This window comes from Lineus longissimus, chromosome 8 (assembly GCF_910592395.1).
Source record: "Lineus longissimus chromosome 8, tnLinLong1.2, whole genome shotgun sequence".
Lineage (NCBI taxonomy): Eukaryota > Metazoa > Nemertea > Pilidiophora > Heteronemertea > Lineidae > Lineus > Lineus longissimus.
In genome coordinates, this window is record NC_088315.1 from 12,647,549 (window position 1) to 12,666,146 (window position 18,598).

The 18,598-nt window shown below is 42.3% G+C and overlaps 1 protein-coding gene across 3 annotated transcripts in view; it reads left to right on the plus strand.

The window, feature by feature from the left end:
• Nucleotides 1-18,598, plus strand: part of LOC135492178 (scoloptoxin SSD14-like) — a 309,652-nt gene that overhangs the window by 228,724 nt on the left and 62,330 nt on the right. For all 3 annotated transcript variants that reach the window (XM_064778427.1, XM_064778429.1, XM_064778428.1), the window contains one exon: nt 14,712-14,955. In XM_064778427.1, coding sequence (XP_064634497.1) covers nt 14,712-14,955 — 244 coding nt within the window. The remainder of the gene's footprint in view (nt 1-14,711; nt 14,956-18,598) is intronic.

Below are 18,598 nucleotides of genomic sequence, written 5' to 3' on the forward strand. Positions count from 1 at the left end.
CTCTAGGAGGCCATCAACATTGCTGCAAAAATTTTCGTTTCCGCAAGATAACTTGAGAGCGGCTTTTCCTATTGATTTCATCTCTTGGGGGTTTCTTGGTGTGGGTAATGGGAAGATTCCATTCGATATTTGGCGTGATGCAATTTTGGGTTTTGCCACTAGACTGCCGTCAGCATTTTCGGTTCCCGCAAGATAACTGGAGAACGGCTTTCGCGATTGATTTTATTTTTTGTGGGAATGTGGGAATGTAGGGTTGGTGTAGGGGTAGGTTCCTTTCGATAGCGGGTGCGATGAGATTCTTCGTTTTGCCACTAGGGGGCCATCAACATTTTTCATAAAAATTAATAATCAAGATAACTTGAGGACGGCTTTTTAGATTTATTTTATTTTTTGTGGAAATGTTGGGGTGGTATAAGGGAAGGTTCCTTTCGATAGTGGGTGCGATGCAATTCCTGGTTTGTCACTAGGGGGCTATAATCACTTTTCATATAATTTTCGTTTCAGCAGGATGACTTGTGAACAGCTCTTCCAATTCATTTCATATGTTGGTGTTTGAATGGCTGAGCCTTAGGACAACAGTACACTTCAAACCCAGGACCACCAGACCACCATTCCGTGTCTCAGCCACATGGCTACTGTGACTAAATATCATACTTCTTCACATTTATTTTTTGGTTTGGTATGGATAGAGTGAAACAACCGCGCATCAGTGCATTGGTCAGTCTGTCCAACCTTCAGCACATTACCTTCATCCTGAAAATCACTGCCGGCCCACAACTTGTTTAGTGAGACCGATGTGGGCAAGTTATTTTCAGTTAACAGGAGTGTGATTCATTTGCTCTGATATGTCACTTTCATTTTCCATAATCGTGTCTCCAGAATTCGACATTCTCACTTCTGTCATACTGATTATCATTATTTTCACGATATTTATAGACGGCAGCTACATTGTATTAAATAGTGAGTATCAGTATTAAGTTTGGGCTCATCAACAGTGCATTCTAATATAATTCTCGAAAATAGGTTTCTCTTTTTGAAACATTATTGGTATCACCTTATCATTTTCAATATTTGCATGTTCCGCTTGGTACTCAACAAAAACTTCATGTACAAAAAAGAAAAGTACATCTCCAGTAATAAGGATACTTTGCTACAACACATAGATTTCACCGATGACTGATGACATGCATTAGAAGTTGCTCCAGGTGAAAAGAATCATCCTGTCAGCCTTTATCTTGACAGATTTGCAGAGGAAAAATCCTTCCCTGTCCTATTTTCTGGAGAGAAACGCCCTGACAGTAAACAGGGCACAATTCCTGTAAAATATAGTACAATTTGCAAGGCTGAAATACGAAATGTTGACCACCGTTTCTCAACATCTGTACCTAACATCTTCTTTAAACAAACTTAAAAAAAACAAACCCTAGATGTGCGAGATGTTGCCTTCGCTGCACTGAGAAAAACAAAAACAGGGAAATTTACTGCAGAAAAGGTGAAATCTGCAGACCATCTCAAAGACATTGTAGATCTTGATGAAGGCTACACCATTCTAAAACCATTCGTTCTTCTCACCATATTTTCAAGCCAAACAAAAATAACTTTTCGGCATGTTAGGTCAACTGGGACTTCCTGCCTTTTTCGGCAACTTTTTGGCAGCAGAAACTTGATGGACAGACTTACTACAGCTACCTGCAAAGAAATAATCTCAACAGGATATGACCTTTCCAGAAATTGAAGATTTAAATTGGATGCAAAGATTATTCAGAAGTTTCCACTACCGAACTCAGTTGTTCCTTTACAACATCCTATGATCATTAGTCTCCCCATTTGGTTCTGTTGAGACGTGGAATACCCGAGTGGAATACCAACAAAGAGGATACCCTATCTCCGTTGCTTATTCTGGATAGCAAAGGCACTAGTTTATGGACCATCATCAGAAAAATATATCATTGCCTTCATTAATGTTCATATTTCATGTACTTCTGATGTTCCAGAGCAATACAAACAATTCATCCAGCTACAGATTCAAAAACATACCAAGACTTGTTGAGACCAGAACGACTCCGCTGTTTTGGCTTTCTTGTTCCACCAATGCCAACCACCGTTATTCTTGAGCCTCTTGATGAAGACATTCTGAAGGACACCAAAAAACTTGCGAAACGAAATTAAGACAAAATCAAACACATCCTCAATTCCATGCCTGAAGATGAAGATTCTACGTTAGATGACTTCTTAAAGAAATCCAACATGACCTACGATGAATACATTTGGCCATCTGATCATCATTAAAAAGAAAGCAAGTATTCCTGAAACGATGAGTTATTGATTGACACGTCAATGCCTACAACCTAGAACTGATGAAAATTTGGCAGGCCTCAGACTTGCAGTTTGTTCTTGATCCGTATACCGTGTATGTGTATATTGCCAGTTACATGATGAAGTCCCAAAGAGTTATGAGCCTCCTCCTTCAAGAAGCAGCCAAAGAGGCCAAAGAGGGAAATGCATTGTTACAAGATAAATTACGATCTATGGCCAACAAATTCCTGATAGCTGTGAGGTGTCTTAACAAGAAGCAATCTACCTCCTTCTTCAACTTCCTGACTCAAAGCTCAAGCGATGCGATATTCATCAATACATCACCACCAGAAAACAGACCACTGAGTCAGATTCAAAACCTTCCTGCTTTTCAACAAAAGTCACCTGCAATAGTTTATTGGATATGTATTCTGATCGACCAAAGCAACTAGGCAACCATGGCTGAGTTTGCTGCATATTTCGACAGACGTCAAAAGAAGAAGAAGAAGACAGCAAAAGTAACAGAAGATTCATTCGACATGATTGACAACAATGTTGAAACGATAACTCCAGGCAATGCCGTGCACCTCACCCTACGAAATGGCGATTGACTTGTTCGCAGTAATTTCCTAAAGATCATTCGATATGTCCACTTCAATGTAAATAAAGATCCAGAGCTATACTATCGTGAACATCTTGTTCTGTTTCAACCTTGGGCATGATGAAAATACCATCATGGAAAGATTGTCTTCTCTTGAGGATCAGTACAATCATGAGGATCAGTACAATCAAAACATGGAGTCGATAAATCAAGTTAGACAGGGTTACACATCTTGACAAGGCAATAAAGCAGCTGGATGAGGACACTCTTCGTAAAATACAGACAAAATTGTTCCCTCAGTACGACAAACAGAGGATGAAGCCAGTGATGCCAAAGAATGCTACTCTTCTGTTCTTCAACCTCCAAGTGAGAAATCATCACAGAATGATGTCGGACTCGATATGGGTTGTTCATGTAATGGACAAGAGGTCATTATTCACAGTCGATTATCGGACATTGATTACCTTCACCAACTTCGTTCACCCAATGAAGAGCAGAAGGAGTTCCTATACTATGTACTTCATAAAGCTAAAACATTATCACAACCATATTATACCATATTAGCAGCCAATCCTGATGAGATGAAAATTGCAACAGGAGCCCCAACCGGAAAAGCAGCTTTTCATGTCAAGGGAAACACCCTCAACTCACTCTTTCAAATTCCTGCTAATCATGCCCTTGTAACGTACAGCCCACTAGATCAAAGCACACTGAACACAATAAGATTTTGATTATTGATTACGTCTCTATGATTGGAACTGCGATGTTCAATACTATTCACAATAGACTTCAACAAATCTTCGGAAGTAGTGAACCATTTGCAAAAATCAGTTTGATACTGTTTCAACTTCATCCTGTTCTTGACAGTTGGATATTCCTCAACAACAGGAAGAAATCAGGACCAATTCAGCCAAATAATTGGCAAGACCTTGTTGAGCTATTTGAACTTAGGACGGTCATGAGGCAAAAAGAAGATGCTGCATTTGCACACACAGTTAATCGATTGAGAGAAGGGGAACACACCAAGGAAGACTTGTTATTGCTTTCACAGACAAAAGTTCAGAAGAGCCAAATGCCTTCCTTGCTAGATCATCTCCACCTCTTCAGTACAAATTAGCTTCTCGATAATAATAATGCCACCTCACTATCACATATTTCTGCATCAGGCACTACCTCACCCTCTGTTGATTACACCATTTGAGAAGTTCCCGGAAATGCCCGAAAAAAAGGTTTTAATGTTGGCAAAGAAATTGCCTGCTCAAAAAAACTCAAAACCTCAACAGAACTTCCTTTGAAGGTGTCTGCCACGTATTATGATGATACAAAATGTGGATACAGCAGATGGGTTGACAAATGGAGCTACCTGCACACTTATGCAAATTGATACAAATGAAGATGAACCCCATTTACTGTGGGTTACTTTCCCAGAAGAAGCTATTGGCAAAGCAACACGTCTCAAAAATAAACACCTGTACAAGAATGACAGCAACCCATCTTGGAAACCAGGTTTTCAGCTTGGCAAACTGTTCCAAGTTGGTAAATACAAGCAATTACAATTCACAAATCCCAAGGAATTTCTCTACAAAATGCTGTCATATCTTTCAGTTGAAAGATTCAAGCACACATGGTTTATGTTGCTCTCAGCAGACTAACCTCTGTTCAAGGCTTGTATCTCCTTAATTTCCCAATATCAAAAATCAAGGTAGATGAGAGAGTAGCAACAGAGATGAGAAGGTTACATCAAGAGAGAAAAGAATCAATCAACAATCAGCTCCCACAAAATTAAGGCAAATTGCTGATTCTTTGACATAATGCACAATCTCTTCATAAACAAATTGACAATATCAAATGTGACTAAAGGATCAAGAAAGGAGACATAGTCATTGTCCAGGAGACAAGGGCTAAACCCTCTGATTCCATACAGCATTACATGATTGATGGATTTGAAAACCCTATTCCTGTCCACCACAAGACCAGTTACCAACAGCAACCTCACTGTGGCATATTACCCCCAGGTAAACATTGCCTTCTTGCAGCCAATCGTTCACAGTGACATAGAGGGACTTGATGATCACTAATGGTGAAAGAAACATCCAGGTCACCACCATCTATGCTCACTCACCAGGAAATACCTCCACTATCACACAAACACTGCAATCTTCGAATTCAAAAATGCCAACTAACTCCACAACAGTTATTCTTGGTGATTTTAATATCAATCACTTCGGCACGAAGGCAGCACAGCCTTTACATGAATTCATGAAACTGCAGTTCAATGCCATCTCCACAGTACTTGAGGAAACCAAGGATCATCATTCTGGCTTGGACCATATATACACAACAGTTGCACAACATCATTCAAGTGTCCTTGAAACATATTTGAGTGACCACAAAATAGTTCAGATACAGATATAAATCCAAATTGAAGGTCTGTAAATCTGTAGTCTTTCTGGTTGGCTCAGCGTCGTCGTTTGCAGTTGCGTCCTCGTTGGTCTGGGCAAGTATCGTTTCCCGCCAGTTTTCATCTCTCAGTGCCGCCTCCAAACAGTCAGTTGGTGCATGCTCTACGACAGAATTGGCAAGTTTGAAGTGGCTTGAGTCTCGGTAGATCTCTCTGCCGTCCGACGTGCGTCTGGCCGCGATACTCAAACCAATGCGGAATATAACATAGAATGATGGTTCATATGCTGTTGACTGCTTGTTTTGTTTTTGCTGCTTGAGAAGCACATAGTCTCCGACAATGAAACTATGCGGTTTGGTATAGCAATCTACTGTATATTGTTGGATCTTCTTCTCGTAGATGGCATCGTTGGCGTCAATAGCGACATCTTGGTCGGTTCTCTCCGTGTTGGCATCAATGTGGTCGAGCTTCGTGCGGACTGTGCGGTTCATCATGGCTTCGTATGGCGCGATCTGTGTAGCTGGATGAGTGGTCAATCTGTAAGCCGTTAGCATGTTTTGTAGGCTCTTGTCCGCCTCGTGCTTGTCATGATGATTCAAGTGCGATATCTGCTCTGTTTTGTTCATCATTTTCATGAAACTTTTAGCCTCTCCGTTAGCTCTGGCATGACGTGGCGTCACAGGATGATGCTCGAACCCTTCTTCGTTGTCGAATGTGGCAAACTTGCCTGAGTTGAAGGGTGGCCCGTTGTCTGAATCAAGCCGGCGGGGCGTCCCTGGGTGGCAAACATTTTCTTCATCTTACACGCTGTTGGTTTGCAGGCAGTCGATGGAACTCGTTCAACCTCTGGGTACCGGGCACGCTTGTCGATCGCAACTAGGTTGTAATGGCCGTCGGGGTACAGTCCTCCGAAATGTACTGCAATGTTCTCCCATGGTCGTTTGGGTATCTCTGTCATCTTTGTTGGCTCCTTTCTCTGGGCTTTTGTTGTCACCTGGCAATCGAAGCATCTGCCAACAATCTGGTCGATCAGGTCGTTCATGGTTGGAAACCAGTAGTGTATTCTTAGCATCCGCTTCGTCTTGGTGGTTCCCAGGTGTCCCATCTTATGCGCTGCCAAGACCGTTTTTCGCTGGAGCTTGGTAGGTAGGACGATCTGCTTGTCCCTGCAGATAACCTCCTCTGCGACGTTTAGCTCGCTCCAGACTGCGTAGTAGGGTTGGATCTCTGGATGTCGTCTATATCGTTCCCATTTATCAGTATGGATGATGTCTTGTTGCTTCTGCATTAGCACGTCGTTCTTGGTTTCTTCTTTGATACGGTCTAGGACGATAGCATGCTCGGCAATCATGGTGTGTCTGACTATCTTCTCAGTGTTGTCGTTCCCGCTAGATGGCAGTGGATGTCGCGATAGGAAGTCTAGAGGATCCGCTTCATCCTTTACCGGTTCGTATACGACTTCATAATCAGCGTCTTGCATTCCCATTACCCACCTCTCGATGCACAGTGGCGGTTTTGCAAAGCCGCCATCCTCACATATCTGCATCATGCCTAGCTTGGACAGGGTTGATCTGCTATGGAGCGGTGGTGACCTCATCCTTCCTTTCAGGACGATGAACGTATCTTGTACCCCACAGGTAGCGTTCTGGATGGTGGTTGTGAAGACCCCATTGACAGGCAGTGGTGTTGTCAGATTATGGAGCTTCATGTCGCTACTTTCCAACTTTGGGCAATCCTGGGCTCTATGCTGGAGTGCCTTAAACTGGTGCTCGTCCATCAGATTGACGTCAGCCCCGGTGTCAGTTTCAATCCAGGCTGCTGATATGCTTGATGGTAGATTCGAAAAAATCGTCGTCAGAGCTAGTTTCCGAATCTTCTTCCTGTCGGTCATGGGATGTCTTTCCGACTTTTTGCTTCTTATCCCCAGCCTTGTCACGTGGTGCTGACCTAGCGCCCTCTTGGCTACTCCTGCATACCGATGCGAAGTGGTGTTTCCTTCCACACTTGTTACATGTCTTACCATATGCTGGACAGTTCTTGCCTTTCCCATGAACCCCTGTGAGTCCACAGTAATCGCACGCCGGTTTCTTCCTTTCCAGTCTCGCGATGGCTGCTGTCTTCTGTTCTGGTCGTTCCATCTCTTTGACTTGGAGTGAAATGTGCTCAATTTGCAACGCCTCTGTCAAAAACTTCTTCAGTTCCCACTTTTTATTAATTGCTTTTTGAATCAAAGACTGATTCTCAATCGTCTGGATTAGGTGCTCCAAGATGAGGTCGTCGTGGCTGGCTTCAAATTCGCACTGCTTTGCCCCCTCTCGTAATCTTACTGTGTAGGCGATTGTTGATTCCCCCATGTTGGGTTTCAGTTCGAGAAAAAGATATCAGGCATGATGTTTGTTTTTTCTGAGGCAGGAAGTGATCATTCAGCTTCTTCTTCAGTACACCATAAGTGCCATCTTCAGCGCCATCTAGTAAGCTTCTCTCAAGGCGGGCGATGTCTATGCCCCCCATATGATTAATGCATCTTTCTTATCTTGGCCATCGGTGATGAGGAAATACCGAAATTCTCTCTCAATGCCATCAATCCATTCTTCCAAGGTCTTCTCAGCTGATGAAGGCTCATCAGGAATACTGAACGGTTGGGTTCTGAGGTGTCTGGGGAAGGCAGGTGGGTCTCGCGCTGGGTCTGGTGGTGGGTCTGGTGGTGCCATCTTTTGGATTCCAACCACTTTAGGTTCAGCAGCAGCTCAGAGGTTCTGACCTGCTTTGTAGCTACTTGCAAGTATGTGCGACCGGTCTGGTGCCCTCCTGTGCGTGCTTGAGCTTCTAATGATTCTTTCTGTTGCTTTAGTTTTAATCCTCATCGCCAATTTAATGACTACAAAGCATTTGAAAAGACCGGTTTGTTTTTCAAGCACTGGACAAACAAGTACCAAAGTGCACTGTTACACCCAAAGTTGCAGATGTAATACTTTCTCAGATGTTACAAGGTGTAAAACCAATCAAGGAACTATAAACATTGCTACTATGCCAAACCAGGGGGCAGTAAAACTTGGTCCCTCTGGCTCTGCTTTACTTCATCCAATGGAGGATCAACCAGTCACGTAATTGACATTGTTACTTCACCTTGTGGCCAGGGGCAGCACTGCTCGTTCCCTCTAATTGTGACATTGAATCTAACAAAGTAAATGTACCATGTATTCAGGGTAAGGGGTTAGCAAAGCATAGTCCATCTTATCATTCTCATGGCATGCATTGTAATAACTCCAAGTTTACATAGAAAAACCTCATGTTCATCGTCAGTCCCCAGGTAAGCATGGACCTACTGCCAGGGATATAACAGCACCTAGGTGTGAAGCTAATTCCAATGACGCTGCTGATGCTAGGAATTTACAACAGGGCAATATTCAGGGCAACAAGCATAGTGCATCAATGCACTCCAGTTCTACTTTGGCAATCAGGACATGAACTAAGCCATTATAAATCATCTCAGTCTGCTCCAGAAAAGACTAGACCTACCAAAATCCGATTTCAAAGTCTTCTCAGGGGTCCCTCTTCATTTTCCGAGATTTAAAAGTGTATTTATGGCCAATGTAGATCCTCAAAATACTGTTAAGAACAAGCTTCGGAGGTCATAAAGAAATATGATCTCTTACCTGCCAATAGGACACTGGCACAACCATTCCTAAGACACTTTCGGACCATTGGCTGGGACAGAATTGTCTGACAAAGTTTTGTTGTAATTCCTACATCTTGCTACGAAAGTGCTCCAGAAATCTTGAAAAATATGGCGATCAACCAGGTTTTTTACCCTGGTTGGAGATTGTGTGTAAAGAAAAATTACTAAGATTCAGAATATATACATTGGACTGAAATACCAGGCTTTCTGCCATGATTAGCCCCTTTGAAAACTCTCAAAGATTATGATGTCATGTAGGCTGTAGTCATTCAGGAGGTTCAAGATGTGCCCAATGACATCTGTGGCAATGTTCTTAGTGACGCTGTCGAAGTGGTTTTGAAAACGTTCTAGCAAGGACTGTTTTCTTTTGTCCACATACTGTATGTGACATTGTCTGCATTGCTTACAATGAATTACATTGTTAGTTTTACTACAATTATTTGCTCTTGTGTTGTTTTCTTTCCCCATTGTGTGGCTGATGATATGTCCCATCGTATCAAGGCGAGGATGATATCTGCATGTCCTCAAGGTGAGACAAGACATGTATATTTCCATGGAAGCTAGCAATATTTTGTTCATATCGCTCTTAACAAGACTTGGGTCAATAACAAGGAGATTTTTATCACTGAAAATACAATCTCAGTTGTATGTTTGATTGTTTTCAAAGTCGGGCAAATTAGAATGATATTTTCGAAATTTCCCCTGTAGTAAGTTTCCAACAGGTCGAAGATGAAGTGTGTTTTCCCGCAATTTGTACAAACAAAAATAATAACAGAGAAGTGATCTGATGCATACTTGGCAATACAGAGATTCTGTAACCTGTAAGCTTGCCCTTACACAGTTTTGTGAGAGATACACCTTTTGTTATTTAAGAAAAAAATTTAAGCTCTGCATCTAGCATGGGCAACATGCAACTAGAGGGACGCGGTATTGGACCGATGCGCCACATACGACCTTTCATGTGGAAAGTCTAAAAAACAACGAAAGTCTTCGGTCCACATTGTCACCGTCACCTGGTATGGAAAGACAGCGGGAGGCGGCCAAGCACTCTGGAGGCATCAAGGCAGCGATGGCGAAACAGTTGACTCTTCAAGAGTGAGCATTCCTATCTGCCATGTGGTGCATGAACTGGCTCCTGAAGGAGAATATTTCATACACTACAAAGTACAAAAGCCTCCTGTCGCTGGTCAGGGACCTAGGGTGTACCTACATGGATTCCCTCAATATAGATAAAGTGACCAACTGCACCTCTGAGAGAACGATGCAGGAGATGGTGTGGTGCATAGAGGTAGGTCTTTCTAATTTTACCTCACACACTAAATGGTAATGTGGCTGCCGAAAACATCTAATTGTGACTGTAATTCAGATCCGATAATTTTCCGCCCTTTTTTGCAGGTGAAACAGTTGAACCAGAGCGGTTCGAGGCTGTGAGGGACTCCCCTGTCTTCTCGCTTTTTTGCGATGAGTCCACAGACATCACTGCGACGGAGCAGCTTGTCACAGAAGTGCTAATAGAATGTTACTTTTTGGGGGGGAGGGGGGGCTGAGGAGGTAATTATTAAATACTATTTTTGACCCGTGTCTGTATTACCAGCCAATGATAAAAACATATTTCGAGTTTACTTTTTTAGGTGAGGAAAGAACTAATCCTATCAATCTTAGTATGCATACAACTTAATTGCACCATTTTAGATGCGATCTTGTACTGCCGATGCCATCACAGCCAAGTTGGTAGGATTCCTTGGGTCCAAAGACTTGGACATCAAGAAGATGGCTGTGTTTGGGAGTGACGATCCACGATGACTGGACAGCGCAATGGTGTGCAAGCACAACCAACACTTGTCAGTATGAATACAAGACAATTCGTACCAGTAATCACTTATGATCATAATGTTGATAGTTGAGAGTATCTGTAACAGTATCAAACATTCATACTATGCTTTCTAATTTCAGTTGTCACCAATGATAATAAGCTGCCACTGCGTGGCTCGGCGTTTGGCACTTGCTAAGAGAGATGTAGGGAAGAAGGTGCCTTATTTCCAGCGGTTTAAGGATGCCCTCCAGATGCTGTACAATATCTATGAGAATTTGGCCGTCCGTCTTGGAGGACTTAGAACAGTTCAGGTAAGTTTGATACTGGCATTTTGCCTGACAGACACTGGTCAGACCATTATCTTTACAAAATGCACGGTTGTGAAGGTACTATTACCATGACTACACCGTTGGCGTTTAGCTCATATTCAGTTCTGACATCACAAGTTCAATTAAATAATTAATCGTCTATTCTGACATTGTTTTCCGAGTTACTTAGCATGGCAATTTACCGCCACTCTCAACACCATGTGCAACATTCTCCCCAAATTGGCAGAATTGTCAAAGATATTTCAGGTATTTTGAATTTTTTGAAAGTCTAGTGCCATGTGATTTCACATAATATGACTGCCATCATGATATTGCAGTAGCATTATGGGGATATGTATCAGACTGCTTACTGCATAGGCATCGTTATTGCACTCCTTGAATGGTATAATAATGTAATGACATGAGAGAGAAATCGCTGCATGTCGCTCATGTGATGACTTAAGTATATTCACTATTTCATTTCAGCTGAAAGACTTAGCGTTCTCTGACATCCAGGAAAAAAATCTGTGATATTACAGAGCAGTTACAAACAGCCATGGTTGTCCTTGGGAGGCACTATAAGATGCAGGATGATGTCATCGCCCGGATGGAGGCAGTTGGAATAAAGTTTATCCTTGTGATGACTGACGAGGACTTCAAGCGAGACGTAAGTAAGCATTTACCTACCTGACCCTCAGCGTCTTCTGTCTTTTGTAAGGTCTTAGACTTTCGATTAACCAAATTCCCTCGCGTGTAAATACCATATAACCATATTAATTCGAAGGTTTCTAAATACATTGTTACCTGTGACAGTGTGTGCAAAATGATAGTGTTATTTCCTGAATTTTCAGATCCATGACAAATTCATAAGCGCTGTCATCGAAAACATTGGCGACAGTTTCCCACAAGCGGAGGTAACGGATTTGCGAAAGATATTTGACTACGACCCAGTCACTACTCGGGGAAAACTGCCAATCACACTACAAGAAGCTGAAGACAGCAGCTACGGAGAAGACGGTCTTCATGTACATAGGTTTCATATTAATTTTATTCAACTTCTCAGATTAATGGCATGATCATGTACATTAATTGTTTAGGCCTGATGATGAATCATGATGATGATGATGATGATGATGATGATGAGGGATCTCATGTGAGATGAGGTGATTGCATTCCCCTTGGCTTCCTGCGTATCTACCGGTTAATTGTCAGTCAATTTGTATTTTCATTGCAGGCTCTCATTAATCATTATGAAGAAGGACTGGGAATATCAAGGGATGAAGCTATGGTAGAATGGGTTTCATTGCGAGCTGGGATGATTCAACACCCAGAGTTATACGGAAAGCTGCCCGGTGCTCTGATGGTTGTGTTCAAGTCGGAGATATATCCGTCATTGGCGCTGCTGGCAAAGGCAGCGATGGTTATTCCAGCCTCGACTGCCGGTAAGCTCGAGCCCCTAAATTTAATTTCCTCCCTTCACAAATGACAATGAAGTAAAGTATTACTGTGACTAGAGGCTAATGTGAACTCGATAGTTATTTAATTGGTATATCCCCCCTTCCTCGATAGGCCTTAATTTAAGAGAAAAAACTTTTATGTCAGTCTAATTCTTTTCAGACTGTGAAAGAGGTTTCAGCAAGCTGAAGCTCATCAAGTTACGCCTGAGGAACAGGATGTCAAAGCAAACGTTGAACTCACTGTTGATGTCCAACATTGAGGGGCCACCCCTGGCCGACTTCCCTTACGCGTAGGTTTGTCAGATTTCGGCGAGTTTGAGGAACCAGAAGATCTTGTTAAACTTTGACAAGCTCTTTACAACCCCAGAGGAAATATGAAGGGATCTGGAGGACGATGAAGATGGCGCAGTCATTGTCAAGAGCTAATTATATTGTAGCCTTGTTAAATAATATTCACATTACATAACTATGTGGCGGGACCAAAGCTATGGAATGAGCTTCCAAATAGTGTTCGTGGCCAGAGTACCCTGGGTCGTTTTAAAACTGCACTAAAAACTCATATTTTTAAGAAATTCTTTTGAATCCTTTGCACGTTTTTTTTTTTTTAGTAATGACTTTTATTCTATCATGTATTAATGTTATGTTTTATTATAAATTGTAAAGCGCTTAGAAGTTTTAACAACGTTAAGCGCTATAAAAATGTTTTTAATAATAATAATAATAATGTTGTTGGTCTTTTTATTTGCAAATCATCTTCAAATCAAGATTAGTTGCATGCTTGACTTTCACATGATGCCAAGTTTTACAAATTATTCTAGCTACAATACATGTAAATGTGCATATCATTGGTATCTAGCAAGCCCTTTAATCAAATGCCGAAGAGTAACTCTGTCGAATTAGCTTGGTAGGTCTCTTCAATCAAGCAATCAACCTTGACAGGATAGGAGTCACCTGAAACAAGAAAGCTGAAAAGACATTTTAAATCTATGCACTACAATACATGTACTATAGCCTTTCTTTTAGCTAGCAAAGAATAAGCTATGCAGCTTGCTGGCAGCGCACCAAGAACTTGTCTGTGTGGCATACGACTTATAATGACCTGCTATTTATAGCCGATGATTGAGTGTTGTGTGTGCTGGACACTTGGTAGTGTATGATAGCGCGTGGATGAATTACTCGGTGTTTTTTGGCGGGCGAGTCGCCATGGCTACGTCAAATGACACAGTCAAATAAGCTTTTTAAATTCAGTTTACAGTGGTTTAAACAAATGTCTTTTCAAGATATGAAAATTACTGATTATTTCATCAGAATTCTTTGACTGTATACATCATTTTCGACAGAATCATACGGAAAAATAACCGCATCTCCAACGCTCTGATAGGCCCTCAGATGCGCTGAGATCGCTTCTAACGCCATCTTGGTTGAAAATTTTCCTGGGGGGGGGCCCCCCTCCATTGCAGTCGTGCCTACGGCGCTCCCAATGGCGTGCTTCGCCCAACACCCCTTTAGGCTTCCCCTCACGACCAGACCATTGCCTACCGCAGTGGAGAACACTGCATAGAGTAAAAGTACCCATTAGTTGTCAAGTGAATTTTGTCGGTTTTCGTAAACTGGATTTTCCCGACTTCATATTGCGTAGCTTTTCTGTGATTATCATTGCATATCACTCCAAACAAGTATATTTCTCACATTCGGCAACAAGATAAAGAATAAATCTTTTTCATTAAATTTTGGAGTGTTTTTTTTCAAATGCACAGTTTCTTTTTCTTGCGAGTTTATTTTCCTTGAGTCTCATACCATGCGGTGAGACATGGTATAAACGACTAACTCGGTCGTAGTAACGAAAGCCATATTACGGCTTTAATGGCATTGTCTTTTTGGACAGTTGGATTGTTACCGTCCTAATGCAATTATTTTCAATATTCTCATAAGCCCCATTGGCTCCCATTCCACTGCTGGCCAGTCTCAAATTGTTTGTAGCGTTTAGAACATTACATAATCGCCGGCCAAAATGTTGACAATGTTTTTCTGTCCATCTCTAATTCTAATTAATGAAATTTAATTTTGTTTCGAGTCAAAAACTGCATACGTCTTTACCCCCTTACTGATACCAGTACGAAAAAAGGCTATAGTCAACAAGTCGCTTTCTTTTTCCAGTTTTGGATGTGGCGTAGTCGGAAATAAAACTGGTATATTGTTTAACGATGGAATGGATGACTTCTCTACACCTAATAAGTCCAACCAGTTTAACCTCCCACCCTCGCCTACTAACTTTATACATCCAGGAAAGAGGCCGATGTCATCCATGGCGCCCACTATCGTGACTGATGACGTCACAGGAGATGTCAGATTAGCCGTTGGAGCCTCTGGTGGGAGTCTTATCATCAGTGGAGCATCGTATGTAAGTGATATGTTGTCTCTATCAAGTACTGTTTTGATTTTGATTCCAAGAACTTGTTGCTTTGGTAAATTTTTCATGAAGTGATATATCATATATCGATATTTTTATAGATCATTGGTGTCCACTTGCGATATCTTTGGTCAATAGTGTCTCGAAGCACAATCAGCAATTAATAGGGGCTATAAGTCTAGCTCAAGGAAATTCTTTCAATATGCAGGATTCAGTGAAGTTTGGACATGCCAAATTAAGATATGTTAGTATGTACAGTCTAGGTCATATTAACTCTTTCGCTACGGCGAGCCGCTGTCAGCGGCTCAAGGCAAATTACTTACCACTACGGAAAGCCGGTGTCGGCGGCTTTTATGACATCACTGGGAATCTCCTCGAAAACTACCATAATTTATGAGTACACGTGAATCCGACCAATCAGAATCGATGTTGACTTCACGCTGGCTATATTTAGGTATTATAATTAGATGGAATCCTGAAACTGACTTGAGGAGACAAGTATTTCCAACTTTGGGCAAACTGGGCATTTAAAAATGGCGACCGGCTCTACAGTAAAAAGCAGTACATGGTGGGTTTCAATTTTTAGTGTGTTTACAAAGTTTAAAGCCTTGGAACACTTAACTACTTGATGATTGAACTCAAATCATTGCATAAATAGATGGGGTAGGTCCAAAGATTCAGAAAATGTAGGTTTCTGTACTTTTATTGATTTTTTAGCTAAGCTGGCTTCCAGCGGAGCTTATGGTTTGTACTGGAGCTGGCTGAAAGTAGTTCAAGCAAAATAGTTGCATTTTCATCCGAATTTGCTGTAGCTGGGCCAGAAAATGTGCCAGGATACCAATATTTTGAACTCTTGTTTCGATAGGATTATAGCTATTCACAGTAGAAAGACTAAAGGCCCCGTAATTGGCAGTAATTGGCAGATTTTAAGCTGGAAATTGTCGTCTGGTAAAAAGTCGCAAAACGGCCTCGATCCTACCTGTCTCTGTAATGTAGGTCTCACTAGCCAGTGCAATTGCCGGGCCTACCTGGCTCCACAAATGGCGCGACGTCATTTCATGCATACCCCTGTTCAAGTGGCTGTCGACCTTGCAGTATATCACTCTCACACATTGTGGTATACCGATTGGCTAGACGTTGTATGCCGAGTGGGCAGCCATTGTGTAGTGAGAGCTCGGAAATAAAATCATTCGTTTCATGTGTTACTACATTCGATTTCCTGAGTTATGATTAGCGAAGATGCTAAAACTGGCGACGAGGACTTTGGGACCCTGCTGGGTAATAGTTGAAGTGCTGCAATACGTTTAGAAAGTTAGATAGACCGGCGGTTTTCTCCGGTGGGCTGCTGCGTACTACATACATGCTACTGACTGTATATGCTGTGCATACTCTACTAGGACACTGTTCGTCTACGTACTGCTGCTGTACTTGCTGTACTGCTTACGATGGCTGCTGCGAGTGCCCTAATCGGGTCAGTTGGACCTTATAATGAAACCGAGGACTTTGAAACGTATTTGGAACGGGTGAATTTGTTCTTTGATGCCAATGCTGTGGCAAATGAGAAAAAGGTTGCGGCGTTGCTGACTCTTATTGGCCCTAAACCATATGCTGTTTTACGCTCTCTGGTGGCCCCAGATAACCCTAAGGACAAAACATTTGCCCAAAATGTTAACTCGCTGAAGGCACACTACTGTCCAAAGCCGTTGGCGATAGTGGAGAGGTTTCGCTTCATGAAACGATTACAAGTAGAAGGCGAGTCGATTAAATCGTATAAGGCAGAGTTACAACGCCTTAGCACGCACTGTGCATTCGGAGGGTCATTGCATGAAAGGCTGAGAGACCAGTTTGTGGTTGGTCTTAAAAATGAGTCGATACAGAGGAAGCTACTGACTGAACGAGACTTGTCATTTGCGAGAGCTGTTAAAATTGCTCTGGCAACAGAAACGGCATCGAAAGATGCTAAAGAGTTATCTAAAGCTAGTAGTGCATCTAGTAGTGGTACTGGTAATTCTGTACAATTTGTGAAGAAACAAAGTCAACGCAAACACGGTGGAAGTGCCGCTAGTGCTAATAGTAAAACTGATACCAAGTATCAAGGTCGTTCCACTTACTGTTTCCGGTGTGGTGACAAGTCACATAAAGCGGACCGATGTGCACATAAGAACACAGAATGCAATTTTTGTGGAAAGCGCGGACATTTGCGAAAAGTTTGCCTGACTGAGAAAAAGGGTAAACCACCTCCGGCTAAGCCAAAGCCGACCGGTAAGGGGGTCCACCTGGTGGACTCTGCAGAAACTCATGCAGATGAGGGATATGAACTGTTTGATTTGTATCATATGAAAACTACAGGGAGTGCGTCCGCATTTGTTACGAAGATGACCGTTAACGATCGTCAGTTGTCGATGGAAATCGACACTGGAGCCGCTGTTACATTGATGAGTGAGAAAACATTTGTCAAGGAGTTTGGGAACATTGCATGTTTAAAACCGTCAAGGTGTAGGTTGCGCACTTACACGGGCGAACCGCTGCCAGCTATAGGTAGGCTTGATGTGAAAGTCTCATATCAAGGAACATGTTATGATTTACCATTACTAGTCGTTAGGGGTGCTGGTCCAACGTTACTAGGCCGTGATTGGCTGTCTGTGATTCGTCTAGACTGGAAACAAGTGTACCGTGCTGATTCAGAACAGGAGGATGGTGTGCATAGGATTACTTTGGATTCTGTACTAAGTAAATACCCTGACATAGGAGACGGTCAGCTTGGCAAGGTCAAGGGCGTCAAGGGCAAGTTTTACATTGATCCTGACGTTAAACCAAAATTCTTTAAACCGCGTAGTGTAGCTTATGCGATTACAGATAAAGTTGAGACGGAGATTGATCGTTTGCGTTCCGAGAGTATACTGACTCCGGTCAAATTTGCTGACTGGGCGGCACCTATTGTTCCTGTTATGAAAGCGGATAAGAAAACTGTCCGAATCTGTGGTGACTTCAAACTTACGGTGAACAAAGCTGCGAGGGTAGAGAAATACCCAATGCCAAAGGTCGAAGACCTGTACGCTAAGTTGGCTGGGGGTAAAAAGTTTACTAAGCTTGATCTTAAGAATGCGTACCTACAGATTGAGTTAGAGGAAGAGTCGAAAAAGTACACTACAATAAATACCTCAAAGGGATTGTTTCAATACAACCGCCTACCGTTTGGGGTTAGTTCCGCTCCCGCCATTTTTCAAAGGATCATAGATTCCATTCTCAGTGGTCTCCCCTACGTCGTTGCGAGGATGGACGATGTGCTAATTTCAGGTGCATCTGATGAGGAGCATCTGGAAATTCTGGATGAGGTACTGCGCCGACTCCATGAAGCAGGGATTAAGCTTAACATGGAGAAATGCAAATTTCTGGCGGATAGCGTCATTTACCTTGGGTACAAGATTGATGCCGAGGGTATCCACCCGGTCGAGGAGAAGGTTCGTGCAATAGCTCAAGCTCCAACACCGATGGACGTTAAGGAGTTACGGTCTTACTTAGGTTGTTTGAACTATTATGCAAAGTTCTTAACGAACTTATCGATGGTTTTGGCTCCGCTGCATGAACTGCTTGTGAAAAATGTGCCTTTTCACTGGGGTTCTGAGCAGGAGTC